The 16,003-nt window shown below is 38.5% G+C and overlaps 1 protein-coding gene across 2 annotated transcripts in view; it reads left to right on the top strand.

The window, feature by feature from the left end:
* Nucleotides 1-12: 12 nt before the first annotated feature.
* NME7 (NME/NM23 family member 7) overlaps nt 13-16,003 on the top strand; it is a 258,876-nt gene continuing 242,885 nt past the window's right edge. For both annotated transcript variants that reach the window (XM_079935494.1, XM_079935492.1), the window contains exon 1: nt 13-117. In XM_079935494.1, coding sequence (XP_079791620.1) covers nt 115-117 — 3 coding nt within the window. In that variant the 5' untranslated portion in view covers nt 13-114. The remainder of the gene's footprint in view (nt 118-16,003) is intronic.

A 16,003-nucleotide genomic window follows, 5' to 3' on the forward strand; every position in this document is an offset into this window, starting at 1 on the left:
GCAAAGTACGGCAGTAGGTGGAGCTCTGTTGCCAGAGTAACCCGACATTGGTGTTGGTGTTGTATACTTCCTGTCGCAACCATACCTGTTTCCTTGTGCTGAGATCCTGAGGTGATGGTGAGTGCCAGGCGAGGCCAGAACGGCTCCGGGGTCTTCTTTACTCCGCGTCCCAGGTCCTTGGTTGTCTGGGCACTGAGAGGCGTCCGCGTCCCATCTGCCTTCACGCCGTTATCTCTTTCTCCCTTTCCAGGAGCAGTCCCTGCAATTTCCTCTTTCCCTATTTCTTGTAGCACTCTGAATTCCACTTTGGTACTGCTAAGCCTCGAGAGTAATGTGACAGGAAGTTTAGGGGTAAGACACTGAGTCTGTTAGTCTGAGGTGAGAGATTATTTCGACCATTTAAAATGTTTTCATTTTTCATCATTGCATTTTTGTTTTTCAAGCTCCCAGCTTCACCTTAACGCGCTTCATTTAATAGTATGTTGTGGTGTGTGTATAACTTTCTCATTACTGATCCGAACCTCCCTAGTTCCTGAAATCTTTGCTTTCTTGAGTGGCCGAGTACTGTCCCACACCCTGTCTAAGGGCCATATAGTAATAGTTGTATTTTGCATTAGCTCTCTTCTAGCCAGTTGATTACCTTCTAGGTCTGTGCTTTTTAACAGGAATGCCCCTCAAGATCACTTCTGGAAAATTCACTTGCTAGAGCCTCACCCCCAGAAATTCTGAATAAATAGGAATGGGGCTCCGTATTTGCATTTTGAAAAAGCCTGTAGATAATTCAGTCACGTGTTTGAAAACACCAGTTAATTCACTTAATTACCAAATATTTTAAACACTTACAGGTAAAGAACTGGAAGATAGAGAGATGACTATTGTCAGATGAGTATAGCTATGAACTTAACAGAGACCCACCCACCACCCCTTTTCCAGTACTACTCAGCAATCCATTTTATTACTCCAATCTTCTGCTGCCCTTTTCCTTCCGAGCCCTTTCCACACCTTCACTTTACAAACCCTGTCCCTTCCCCTCCATTCTAAGCAGATGACAGAGTCTAACAGTCACTTTCTTTAACCTCATGCCCCAACCTATATATTGATCTATATTTTTTACCCATCATTCGGTCTTGTGTTTCTAGTTGATAGAAACAGGTGTTGAAGGATAATGCTTCCATCTTTGCCCTAAATCTTATTCCCTTCCATTCCTTACAAGACTTTTGCTTCAGGTTATAGTTCTTCTTTCCTGTGCTTTCAGCCTCTTCCTCTCTATTTCCTTCTCAGTGTTCAAGTCATACATCTTAAGAAAATGAAATAAAACAAAAGCCCTTCCCCTTCCTGTGTTTATCCAGTCCTCCCATCAATCTATCAGTAAACTGCTGGAAAGCATAGTGCTTCCATTTGTATCAAATTCTGCTCGGTCACTTACGTCCTCAACACTCTGTTGTCTGAATTCCTCTCTAATGGCTTCATGAAGTCGTTCTTGCTTAAATTTCGAACGGCCTTTTAAATGCCAAATCCAGTAATTTCTTCTCAAAATTTATTTTATTTAGCCTCTCTGACAACTGAAGCTCATGATTATTCATTCCCTCTTTTTTTCCACTGGCTTTGCCTGTTTTTAAAATGTCATTTTCTGGGACTCACTCCTTAATAATTTCACTTCTCAGTCTCTACATTTTCCTTGGTTGATTTCATGCACACACATGAGTTCTACTAATGCGTAAGCATTCATTCTTAAATTTCAGTTTCATCTCAGACCTGTTAAGGCCTAGTTGCTTCCTGGACATCTCTACCTGGTTACCGCAGAGGCCCCTCAAACTTGTACTTACCATATTCAGTCGAAATTATTTGCTCATAGATTTGTCACACTTGCTAAACTGTGAACTGTTAGAGGAATGGGTCTTTCTTTTGTTCACTGCTGTTGCTTATATCATGTTAGGCACTCAGATATTTGTGAAATACTGTTTTTTGGTGCCTGTCATTCAGACCCCCCAACAACCCTAAGAGCAGTGAACTCCTCCTCGCACCCTCTGTCCTGGCTCGAGTTGTGTGTGGTGGCTCTTTGAGAAATTGCGTGGTCAATGAAGGCTCGTCTGAGGAAGAGACTTTTGTCTTGAAGTCTGAGTGATAAAGTGCGATGATCTGAGGGAAGGATTCTAGGCAGCACTAGCAAAAAGATCAAAAGAGCTTCGAGTATTGTAAGCACTGATCTTATGGTTTAATGTGAAAAAAAATCGCTATTATTGATAGGTTATGAGGTGGTGTGTGGGTGACAGCAGTGGGGGGAGTATGGTGGAGTGTGAGATTCCGGTAGAGAGGTAGGTAAAGGGCAGACCACGTGTATATACTACAGCAGTGTTTTTGAAACTGTAGTTGTGACCCATTATTCCGTCATGAAATTAGTTTGTGGTATGTAGCCAGCATTAAAAAAGAAGACACATGAAATAGACGTTACCATATTGCCTATAGTAAGGGTCGCTTTCATGAAACTTTTGTTTTAAATTGTATGTATGTTATGTGTTCTGGGTTATGACGCAGAATATATTTCTTACTGTGACTCGTGATCCACAAAGTTCAAGGTAAAATGTACTTTGAGCAAGACACACTTTAAATGGCAAAATAGTTGAGATCTCAAGGCATGCAGATTTCTTCTTCCTCCTTTGACCTAGTGACAATCTTATTGTGTGGCAGGATAAACTCTGAATTTAATGAAAGCCTAAAATTGACTAGAGTTGAATTTTCAAATTTCTTTCTGCATCCAAATCTTTCTCCTATGTCAGTTGCTGTCGGTCCTTTATGAGAAGGAGTAGGCCTTTAGAAAAAGAGAGAAATGGATGTTCTTTCTCCGTGTTCAGTCTGGCCATGGGCAACTGTACTCTATCAAAGCTGATGGTCTCCATAAGCAGCTGAGGATGGAGTTTGTTTGCTCTGCTGGTCATTGCAATTAAATTGTCTGCATCTGGTTTGTTACAGTTCTAGCTTCTAGCACCAGAATTGGGTTCTGGCTTCAAATTCTAGCATCACCTGTATCTTGTGAAGCAGAGATAGGCAACCGTAGTTAAGGATGTCTCACATGCATGCTGTTTAAGATGAAGAATATAATAGAGTCATCAATTTATTTACTTTTGTGCATACAGAGAATAGAGATAATTCCAAGGCTCTTCTGATTAATAAAGAGATATGAATGTTATATATCTTCTAAAATAGAGCACTGATTTGAATACTGTTACCCGAGATGAACTGCTAGTATAAGGCCTTTAAAGATGATCAACTAATGTTCCACAAGAATTAGACTAAATAAATGTCTCAAAGTTGGTGTTGTTTTAAAACAACCTTCAAAGAGAGTTTCATGATTGCTGAATAAAGAACAGGATTTCATTCCATGAATTGTTTTTCAGTTTTCAACTTTATAAAGTTTTTTCTAAATAGGCTGTCTTGCCACGTGCTTCTTTGCCATCCAGAATTCCTTATGTTACTTGAACTGCTAACTTGGAGGAACTAAAGTTTGAAAGCTAGGCAGGATTTTATTTACTACAACTGAATCAGAAAGTATAGAGCCTAAAATAAAAACCTGAAACTTAAAACATTTTCCCCTATATATTTTATTATGAATGCAGTCTAGAGCTTGTTATATTCTTCTTTAGCAGTTGTATTTGCAAAACTCCATAGCAACTGGTTAATATAATGCTTAATTTTCCTCTTTATCTTTTTTCTGTCTTTTTTCTGACTTTTTGTCCCCCATCTTTTCTTTTTTTCCCCTAGATTTATTGAGGTATAATTGACATAACACTGTAAGTTTAAGATGTACAATGTGTTAATTTGATGCACTTATCTATTACAAAATGATTGCCTCCATCTCTTAGATAATTACCGTTTCTTCTTTTTTTTTGGGGGGGGGGTACGCGGGCCTCTCACTGTTGTGGCTTCTCCCGTTGCGGAGCACAGGCTCCGGACGCGCAGGCTCAGCGGCCATGGCTCACGGGCCCAGCCGCTCCGCGGCATGTGGGATCTTCCCGGACCAGGGCACGAACGCGTATCCCCTGCGTCGACAGGCGGACTCTCAACCACTGCGCCACCGGGGAAGCCCACCGTTTCTTTTTTGTGATGCGAACATTTAAGATCTACTCTCTTCGAACAGATTGGTGGTTGCCAGAGGCAGAGTGGTGGAGGGGTCAGTGAAAGGGATGAAGGTGGTCAAAAGGTATAAACTTCTGGTTATAAAATAAATGTCATGGGAATATAATGGACAGCATGGTGACAATAGTTAATAATGCTCTATTGCATATTTGAAAGTCACTACGTGAGTAGACCTTAACAGTTCTCATAAGAAGAAATTTTGTAACCATGTATGGTGATGGGTGTTATTTAGACTTATTGTGGTGATCATTTTGCAATATATACTAATACTAAATCATTACGTTGTGCACCTGAAAGTAATATAATGTTACATATGTCAATTGTATATTTTAAAAAAGCCAAAAACAAACAGAAAAAAAAAAGAAATCATCTTAGTGGGAACTAGGATTTTGACAAAAAAATTTACTATAAATTTGTTATAAAATGTTCCTAAGGACACTTTTGCTATTTTGTGTACTTAACACAGTGTGAATGATAAATCTTGTTTGCAAGGGGTAGGAACATAGGACCAGGCGGACCAGGTTGAAGTCTCCAGCCTTTGACAGGGGCTGTTTGTAATGGGAGACTACCTAAATGTCTATCAATAGGGAGATGGCTAAGTAAACCATGATGTGTCCATGCTGGGAATATTATGTAGCATTTAAGGAGATTGTTATAGGTCTATATCTACCAACTTAGACAGATAAGAATTTTTTTAGTGAATTTAGTTGCAGAATTGGTTGCAGAATATTTGTAGTTTCCAATGTATGTAAAAAAAAAAAACCCAGCAAAATACAAACCCACGTGATAGTACTATGTATTCTCTATGGAAATAGTAGGCAAATATATAGACAAGCTGGTAACAGTGGTCACCTCTGTGTTTAGGGGAGAGTTTTGGATTTGGGGAGCTGATCAAAGGGAATTTGAGTCTGAACTGCAGTGGTTTTATTTTTTTATCAAGTGAAGTGAATTCAGGTGTTACCTGTATAACAAAAAATTGAATTAAAAAATGTTGCCACTATTGTATCCTTCTGTTTACATTGTACATTGACCAGCCCCTGATTCAGGGACTGGCCATGAATAATGAAATGTAATAAGAGAATGCTATTAAACATGCTAATATCCTTTTGGAGGAAAAAAATCTATTCTTTTAGCAACTTCAAGTATGTAATACAGCATTGTTAACTATAATAACCGTGCTATATACATTAGATCCCCAGAACTTGTTCATCTTCTAACTGGATGTTTGTATCCTTTGACCAATACTTCCCCATTTCCCCCTTCCCCCAGCTCCTGGTACTCACCATTCTACTCTCTGTTTCTATAAGTCTGGCTTTTTAGATTCCACGTATTAGTGATAACATACAGTATTTGTCTTTCTCTGTCTGATTTATTTCACTTAGTATAATGCCCTCAGGTTGCATCCATGTTGTCACAAAAGGCAGGAAGAGAAGGATTTTGGGTTTCATTCTAAATGCAATAGGATAATGTATCTCATACATTTTTCCTATTCCATCAAAATATTTTATTTTCCTTGGATCTGGACTTATTTAAATGTTAGCCATATTAGTTTGGTTGTTCAGTGCCTATTTTCATCTGTAACATTTATGATCTTGTAAACTTTGGAAAGAAAGTTTTTTTTTGTCCTGCTCTTATATTTGAAGATCAGAGCCTAATTTCTCCCCTTATAATTGCCTTTTCATAATTTAATTGCCCTTTACTGGACCTTTTGTTTCCATAATATCTTCTGTAAGATGCGTCAGGCAGAGCCCCCCATTCCAGGTGGGTATGCATCATAGTTTCTACATGGTTATTAGGGATATTATGTGTTCTGCTGTGATTTCACCTGATACCTTTCTTAATGGGTCTATAGCATAAGATTGAAGTCCCTTGTTCTCCAGAAGTATCTCCGACATTTCCTATGAACCTTATATTCATTTTCCTGCAAAAACTATCTAAGCTACTTAACTTCCAAAAGTTGGTATTTTAAGACTTTCTATTAAGTAGATGTGAGAAATTGTTGCTATTAAAATGTACTGCCCAATTCAAGTTTATTTTCTGATGCCAGGCACTTTGTCTAATTAAGTTGTTATTGTTATCTCTCCTGACTCATCCTACGTGCTATTCATTCTTCATGTTGCTTTATTCTTTAAAATGTATTTCTGTAGACATGCATAATGGCTCCAGGGTTTTCTGACATATGTAAATTTAATTCTTTGTTTTCCATAGTTCTGGTACAAGTTAAACATATATATGCTATATGCATTTTATATATTTATGTAATATATAAAATACAGGTAATACATAATGTATCAAAACATAAAATACATACTTCATTTATATATATAATATTTAACTTACTCTGTTGTAGAGATGTAGTCAGTTTTAGAGATTTGAAAATAGCTAAGTGCAAAAATATAATTGAATGCATCTGTAATATCACTGACTATATACAATCAGTATTAATATTTTAGAATATTATCTCAGTCACACACACACGTGTGTGTATATATATATATACACACACACGTATATATCTCTTTTAAAATGTGATCGTATTGCATACATTGTTTACAAATTTTTTTTCACTTAATATGTCTTATACATTTTTCCAGATCAGTTTTAGAACTACGTTATATTCCTTCATTTAATCTGGTTTAACCAATCTATTTATTAATTTGGTCTTTTAACACCATAATAAACGTATTTTTTGCAGACACATTTTTACTCACATCATAATTATTTTCTTAGAATAAATTAGAAATAGAATAACTGAGTGAGAGGCCATGTGCATTTTTAAATCTTTTTGATATGCACTGCCAAATTACCTCCAGAAAGTTTTACCCGTTTGTACACTACTAGCAGTGTGCCATGGTGCCTGTGTCTCCTAATCTCTAACCTGATATTTCTATACATTTAATACATACATGTAACAATGGATTCGAACTCTTTCACTTTCTTTACCCAGTATATTGAGAGAGAAAGATTATAAATCACTAATTTTCTATAGATGAAAAATGCTGTTAATACTTATCCAAAATATTTCTCTAATTATTTCACATCTTTCATAAACTGTTACAATTCAAAATTTATTGACTGTATATACTGATGAAGATAGGAGTAACCTTTTCTAAACTATTATTCAAAGACAGATTATCCAGTCCTCTCTTGTCTGTTTTGAAGCAGCAGCTGATTGTAGTACGAAGGAACTGGTCTAGAGCTAGAAATCGAAAACTTTCAATCCTTATTGTAGTATTGGTTTCAGCACTTATTTACTGTGTGACATGTAATCTTTCTGGGCTTGTTTTCTCATCCATAAAATCAGAATGATAATTTCTGTTCATATTTTGTGACGATCAAATGAGGTAATGTATGTGAAAATAATTTATAAACTGTAATGTACTATACATATGAAATTTATTATTTTCATATTAACCAAACTACTACCTAATGAGAAGATGGTTGGAGAGAATGGAAGGTGATTAAAATCTAAAACAAGGGCTTCCCTGGTGGCGCAGTGGTTGAGAGTCCGCCTGCCGATGCAGGGGACACGGGTTCGTGCCCCGGTCCGGGAAGATCCCACATGCCGCGGAGCGGCTGGGCTCGTGAGCCATGGCCGCTGAGTCTGCGAGTCCGGAGCCTGTGCTCCGTGACGGGAGAGGCCACAGCAGTGAGAGGCCTGCGTACCGCAAAAAAAAAAGAAAAAAAAAATCTAAAACAAGTTTCAGAAGTAAATATTTGAGGTTAGTGGTGTTACTGTCCAATTTTGTGGATATTTAAAAATTTACTTTTATAGCAGTATATTAAATACTATCTTCCTCAATTTCTATTAGAGATTCATTTTCCTAAGGAAGCAGTAAAAGGTCAGGGAAAAGGGAGGGGATGGGAGATGGCAGGAATAGTTCTCGCGACCAGTTTCAATAACTCTCATGTCCTTTTGGGAGGAGACAGCTAAGCATGTCTGATATGTGTTTAGTAAGTATTAGATCTTGAGATCCATGAATTTCTGCCAAGCTTAAGTGGATTAGCTGGGAGCTAAGTTTTATTTGCTTTTATTACTGGTAGTCTTGAAATTTTATTATTCAATAATTTGATTGTGAAAATATAAAGGAGCCGTTTTTAGGCCTAATCTGTTTCTTGCTACAGAGGCTCAGAAATAGGGCTTTGGAAAAATGGAAAATCCCTCCATCTAGTGGCAGGTACAGGTCTATCATTTATGTTAAACCATCTTGCTCTTTAAGTAGTTTTTTGAATTTTACTATATCTGCCCAAATCTCTGAAAGGTGCATATTTGTATATCTTAGGTATTTGAGTATTTTTCATAATTAAATAATTAAAAATTTTATCTCCAAAGGGAGAATGGATCCTATAATAATATGCTCACTTTCCCCCAGAATATCCATTTAAAATCTAGTAATGGCCTTGAGAATTTATCTTGACTCTCAGTACACACATAGATCGAGGCATGCATCACTAGAACATTTTTAGAAGGAAAATTGAAATACTAAGAAGTGGGGCAGAGCCTCTTGTACTCATCCTTCTGCCCTACTGTTGGGTTCCTGCTACATGCCATAAATCTGAGATACAAAGATGAATAAGACTAGATCTTTCTTTTAAGGAGCTCACAATCTTGGGGGAAGAGGGAAGGCAGGGAAGAGATAAACATGATATATTGTAACATTGTACTACTAACTTAGAGAAATTCAATTTCCTCATTTGTAAAATGAACATAATACTAACTCCCTCATAGGAATAGTGTTATGATTAAAAGAGATAAAGTGCTTAGCTTAATGCTTTATACATTGTAAGCGTCCAATAAATGTTAGCTGTTGCTACTACTGTTGTTACTGACAGGTGTTAAGATAGAGACCTGCTGAATGTAGGAACAGAGAGGAGAGACTAATCACTATGTAGGAGTGTTAATTAAAAACAAGATTAGTTAACTTTACACCTTTTTCTGTGTTATTTTTCATTCACTGAGTTTCACATTTTCTTCAACTTTGAATATATATAAATCCCAAATTAAACTTAGCATGCTAATGTCAACATCGATTCCTTAAATTTACTAGAAGGCATTTGGAAACAGTAGGAAAGTGTCACTGTGGTTCATTGTTCAAGCTTCAGCCTACTTAACAAATGTTTTGTTTTTTCTCTTTCTTTTAGACATTTTTGCCTATTGACCCAGATGTCCCTTTGGGTGAGTTGTAGGTGGGCACAAGACACACACATCTGGTGACTATTGGGAAGTACTTGAGGTGTGCATGTTAATATGATTTTAAAGCAGATTCTTTTTGGTTTAACCTTTTGAGATATACATCTTTAAAAGTTTACATCTTTTTTTCCCCCAGAATTACATGGACTTCAGCCACAGTTACTATTCCATTTGCCTGAAATGCTTCTTCACTTTTTCCGATGCTTACCTCGTGGGAGAGGCCTTCCTAGGCCACTCAACCTAAAGTAGCACCTCCAGTTACTCTGGTTCCCCTCCCCTTCTTACTTTCTTTTTTCATTTTAGCACCTGACAGAAGCATTGCACAGCTGCAGGTTTAATAATGATAGTGTCTGATATTTACATAATATTTTCCATTTTTTAAGGCATTTAAGATTCTGAACTAATTCATAATGTCCTTTAGAGATAGGAATTGCATGTGAGGAGGAATATCAAAATCAGTAGAGAGCAGAGAAGCACGGACATTCAAAGAAGAATAATAATGCTCTGAAAAGGTAGTTGAAAAGAAGGGAAGTTAACTTTCCACTGAATTTCCCTGCTAGTCCCTTTGGTAAAGACCAGGAGTGGAGAACTGTTTTTGATCAAGGGCTGTTTACCACCAGAGAAAATCTAAAATTCTAAGTCTCAGACAGTAGGCTGTTGTATTCTGAGAGGGAACTCTAGATTCATTCATTCATTCAACAATTATTTTTAAGTTCCTATTATATACCAGGCACTGTTCTAGGCATCCAGGATATACAGCAATGACTGACAAAGTCCAACCCTTATGGAGCTAAAATTTCTGGGGGTGGGAAGTCACACAATAAACAAACATGTAATATAGTGTTAATTATTGATAAGTGCTATGGAAAAGTTAGATTATGGGAGAAGAGATTGAAGAAAGTAGAAGGAGGTGGTATTTATTGGATGGTCAGGGAAACCTCTCTAGATTGCTGACATATGAGCAGAAAGCTGAATGAAGTGATACTGTAGAGAGCCTTAATAACCCTAGCAGTGGAGTAGTCCAGGCAGAGGGAATAGCAAGGGCAAAGATTCTGAGGTGGGAGCCTGCTTGCTCTGTGCAGGGACCAGCAAGAAGGCCAGTAAGATTGGAGCAGAGAAGAGTGAGGGAGAGAGTGGCAGAAATGTGCTTGAGAGGTAGCCTGAGGCCAGATCATATAAGCCCTATGTGGTATGAAATCATAAACTCTTCGAGCTGAAGGAGACTTTGGATTTTTGTAAGACCAGTGTTTCTGAAACTGATGTTGGGACCCATTGGTGGATTATGAACTCTAAATTGTGAATAGCAACTAGCTTTTAAAAACAGTGTAAAATATTAGTACATTGCACATTCTAGGATCAGAATTGTTTCATGGAACTTTTTTTCCATTGTGGAGGGTGTATGTGTGTGTATTGGTTCTAGTGGAAATTGTAGTTCTTATTGTAGGTTCTGGTGAAAAAAAAAAAAAGGAAAATGTGGGGCTTCCCTGGTGGCACAGTGGTTGAGGGTCCGCCTGCTGATGCAGGGGACATGGGTTCGTGCCCTGGTCCGGGAAGATCCCACATGCCACTGGGCCCATGAGCTATGGATGCCGAGCCTGCGCGTCGTCCGGAGCCTGTGCTCCGCAACGGGAGAGGCCACAACAGTGAGAGGCCCGTGTACCGCAAAAAAAAAAAAAAAAAAGGAAAATGTTTGTGAGCCACCAATCTAGTCTTATCCCCAAATTTTATAGATGAGGAAGCTAGGTTGGGAAGTACTCAGAGGCCCACATGTCTTCTCCCTCAGTGAGATGTTCTTGCTGCCACACTGTGCTCATGTCTAGATGCAGTGTGCATCGCTGTATGTAGATGTGACTGACTCCATACTGCTGTAGTTCTAGTTTCTTAAATAAGGGAAGGAATTAAAAACTTTATTTAGTCAATACCATATCAGTAAGTACCAACTTCAGTTCTGTTTTATGATCCTTTTTTACACTGTTTGCCTTATTTTCCTTTGCATTCTCTATTTTCTTAAATATCCTTTTATCTCCCTAAAGAAAGCTGTCCAAAGTTTAGAGGTAGAGAGGGAGAGAAAGAAATCCAGGACCAAGAGAGAGGGAGAGGGACAGACATCTAAAATCCAGGAGAGAAAAGAGAGAAACCTCCAAGGCCACGCGAGAGATGGAAGTAGCGACGTCTCTGGCCCTGCCTATTCTTCCTACGGTCTCCATGATCCCCTCTGCCCCTTCCCAAAGGCTTAGTCTCCTGGGAATGCAGTGCTGGTGGAGAAGGGGCTCCATCTGCTTTCAAAGACATGCATTGGGAATTTATCTTTGTAATCTGCCTTCTGGCTCTCAGAGTGAGGACTGAGTAATGTGCCGAGGAGAGTGAGCTCCTGGAGAGCAGGATTTATTTATTGGGTTGGCCAAAAAGTTCATTCGGGGTTTTTGTAAGATGTTACGGAAAAACCTGGACAAACTTTTTGGCCAACCCAATATTCTCCTTTGCATTCCCAGGCCTGGCCCATGGAGGCCCTCAGTAACAGTGTGCTTAAAAGACCTTCCTAATTAATACACTGAGCTGTCATGAAACTGTTCTTATCTGTTACAGCTAAATTGTCACTTATACAAACAATAAATCTGTAACATTAAAGGGAAGATTAGGCTCAAAAGAGACTTAATTTTTGAGAATTGCAAAGGTAAATTAATAAAATTTGATGATATTAATCCAAGGGTTAAAAATAAAAGATTCTTTTACACACACACACACACACACACACACACACACACACACACACACATCAAATTACTCCCTTTTTTTTTAATGTCATGGGGAAGATATTCTTGAAATAGTTTAACTGGATTTTAAAAATTATTGTTTTAAATTGTTTAAAACCCTGCTATGTAATGTTAGATGTTAGAAAGCAAGTGAAGAGAATTGAGTGCCTGTTATTCTTCTTTAATCAGAGTTGCTGTTTGAACCTGATAATTTCTTCAGTGGCTAAAAAAAATGCTTTAAACTTACTTGGGACTGGTTGGGGGAAGGATCAGAAAAGAACTGAGATTAGGTCATTTTTTTATGCAAGGGATTAGAGAGAGATGAAATTGTTGACCTGGCATGTGTTGTCTTTTCAATAAAACATTTCTTAAAGCCCTGATGACTGGAAGGGGATCTATTAAAAACTAAGTTAACTTATTAGCTTATAAATCATAATGGGAGACCTACTTTTTTAATAACTAATATCTATCATTTATTTTATGCCTACTGTAAATTAAGTTCTTTTCATGTAAGGAAACAGTCTCAGGTTTGAAAGACCTAAGGTTATACTGCTGTTGAGTGGGAGGGCCCTGATTTGAACCTGGAAGTCTGGGCTCTTTCTAGTCTACTGCAGTTGAGACCAAGGTGTTTAAATTTTAAAAAATATTTTAGGAGTAAATTTCTGCTTGTTCTTTTTTTTTTTTTTTTGTAGCTATAGAGAAAAGTAAAGACTGTTTACTTCCTTTTGAAAAATCAATTTCTAGAGCATATGAGTGATACAAATTTTCTTCAAGAAGTCATAATTCTTATTTTGATACTCAATTGGGGCCTCTGCAAAATTACCATGATTTAATATATAATTTCAGGGCTCCAACTGAGGGGTGGTGTTTGTCACATGGCTGTGTGGCCTGGATATGTTGAAGTCCACACTGAACATTAGGTGGCACTCCTTTATCACTGGACGCATTCTCTCGGGAGCGATATCCTTTATGGATATTATTAGTTGCTCATTAATTTTAATTACATCAATGTGACATACGCATACCATTCATCTAGAAAGAACACAGTATCACAGATTATTTTTCATGAAGACACATACTTTTCCTTTTCATAAATTAGGAACCGGAAGCCTAGGTGATGAAAAGAATGGCCTCCTTTGGGATTAAACTTGAAAATGGTTTTTAAGAATCTGTTACTCCATCAAAATATCCTTTATCTTATTAAAAAAAAAAACAAAACAGTAAACTACTAAATTAAAATAACCCAGGAGTCACATGAAATAATGTAGGCAAAAACTTTTCCTAAAGATAGGGAAGATTACCCTAATATGTAGCTCTTCTGTTAGACTGTCTGATGATCAGTACTTCTGACACTTGCTGATATAGTCAAGGCTTTTGCCATTTTTACGGAAGTACGTTCATGCTTACAGCACCTTGAATCTGCATCTCAGAAATACTCAGACTCATTCCTTTTCGCATGAGGATAAAGCTAACAGAATCTGTAGCCAACTGTAGTTAATGCTGAATAGTAATAATTGCAGTGTATGAAAAGCTACATGTATATTTAACATCCACAGCATTCAGTATTTGAATTAGAGGAAAAATGGAACCAGTTGGATTTGCAAAGAGCTACCCTCCTCTGTCTCTGCAGCCAGGGCCCTACATGCTGCTGTGCATGTTGCACTGCACATGCACAACTATGAGTGAATTGCAGATACGCTTATTTATTACATATTTTTCTAATAGATGACAGAAAGTGTTGTGAGGAAAGCACAACTTTTTCTGATTTGCACAGAAGTACCAAGTCTGCTAAGGAATAAGCTTCTCAAATTTCGACTCAGTGACACTGGCACTCAGTGCCATTGGCATTTTCCCTAGAGGGAAAAAAGTAGGAGAGGGAGCACAGGAGAGAGAAGGTGATATAAAAATAACATTCTAGGATGCGTCTAAATTGCTAAAAATGTTAGGGTGGGTTTAGGGCCTCCGCAGTGGAGGCAGGATGCCCTCCCACCTTATCTATCCCTCTTCTACCACCTTCAGGTCATATTGGCTTTTTTTTTCTTGAATTCACCAAACTCCATCTCCTCTTTTTTTTTTTTTTTTTTTTTTTTTTTTTTTTTACGGTACGCGGCCCTCTCAGTGTTGTGGCCTATCCCGTTGCGGAGCACAGGCTCCGGCCGCGCAGGCTCAGCGGCCATGGCTCACGGGCCCAGCCGCTCCGCGGCACGTGGGATCTTCCCGGACCGGGGCATGAACCTGTGTCCCCTGCCTCGGCAGACAGACTCTCAACCACTGCGCCACCAGGGAAGCCCCTCCATCTCCTCTTTGAAGCTTTATGCTTTTTGTCTCTCTGGAATATTTCTCCCCACAGAATTCTGGATGAATGGCTTTTCCTTATCCTGGTTTTACTTCGAATGATATCTCCTCATAGTGGGCTTTACTGTCTATTTTAGTTGAAGGAAGACTCCTGGCTCTCTGTTCCTAATCATTAACACATTTACTTATGCATTGTATTGTCTTTATAACACTTATTATTACAGGAATTATACCATTTTTTTAACATGCTATGAAGAGAAACAGAAGGTTGGTAAGCAAGCTCCATGTCAACAGGACATGTCTGTTTTGAATATCCCTATTGTCTGCCGCCGTGCCTGGCAAAGAGAAGGAGCTCAATATTTGTTGAATGAATGGAGGAGTAAATAAATTCAGCTTTTCAGGCATGAATAACGTTTAATTTGATAATGGCCAGTGGATAAGTTCTGCTTTTTAAATTTATTTATTCATTCAACAAATATTTAATAACACCTATTATATGCCATACGTATACCTAGTCCCTTGGGATACAACCATGAATAAAACAGACAATTATTCCTGCCCTAAGAGGTCTTACATTCTATTGAAGGAGATATATAATAAATAATCAACATATTAAGAATAATATACATAATATTTGAAGGTGTTAAATGCTATAGGGAAAAAGTGGTCAGGGTGATGAACATTGGGAATGCTAGTAATGGTGGTAAGTGTAATTTAAAGGGACATGGCCAGAGTCAGTCTAATAGAGAAGATGATAGTTGAGCAAAGACTTGAGAGTGAGAAAGAATGAGCCATGCAGATGTTGGAGAAAAAGTATTCCAGGAAGTAGGGTAGCCAATGGAGAGGCTCTTAGGTGGAGAATGCCCTGTGTTCAAGTAGCAGTGTGGCTGTGGCACAGTAAGCAAGAGTGACAGTTGTGGGAGATGAGATCAGGCAGGTAATGGGAGGCCAGATCTTGCAGGCCGTTGAAAGTGTGTTGACTTCATTCTGATAGAGAGAGGAAGTTTGAGTCTGCAGATTTTAGGAGGAGGGGTGAGGTGGTTCAACTTACATTTTTACAGCGTCTCTTTGGCTGCTTTTTTGAGAATAGATGTGGCAGGGGGCAGTGGTCAAGAGTGGAAGTAGAGAGACAAGTCATAAGGTATAATCTAGGCGAGAGTATGGTGGCGTGGAGTAGTGTAATTGCAGTGGAGGTAGTGGAGTGATTTGGTGGATATTCTTTGTAGGTAGAGCTAACAGGATTTCCTGATGGCTTGGGTCTGAGGTCTAAGAGAAAGTGTGAGTCAGGGATAGAGTTAAAAGATGACCCTTGGGGCTTCCCTGGTGGCACAGTGGTTGAGAGTCCGCCTGCCGATGCAGGGGACATGGGTTCGTGCCCCGGTCCGGGAGGATCCCACATGCCGCGGAGCGGCTGGGCCCATGAGCCATGGCCGCTGAACCTGTGCGTCTGGAGCCTGTGCTCTGCAACGGGAGAGGCCACAACAGTGAGAGGCCCGTGTACCGCAAAAAAAAAAAAAAAAAAGATACAGTAATCAAGAGAATGTGGTACTGGTGTAAGGCTAGACATGGAGATCAGTGGAACAGGATTGAAAGTCCAGAAATAAACCTTTTATGGTAAGTTGATTTTCAA

Source organism: Stenella coeruleoalba (genome assembly GCF_951394435.1).
Source record: "Stenella coeruleoalba genome assembly, chromosome: 1".
Lineage (NCBI taxonomy): Eukaryota > Metazoa > Chordata > Mammalia > Artiodactyla > Delphinidae > Stenella > Stenella coeruleoalba.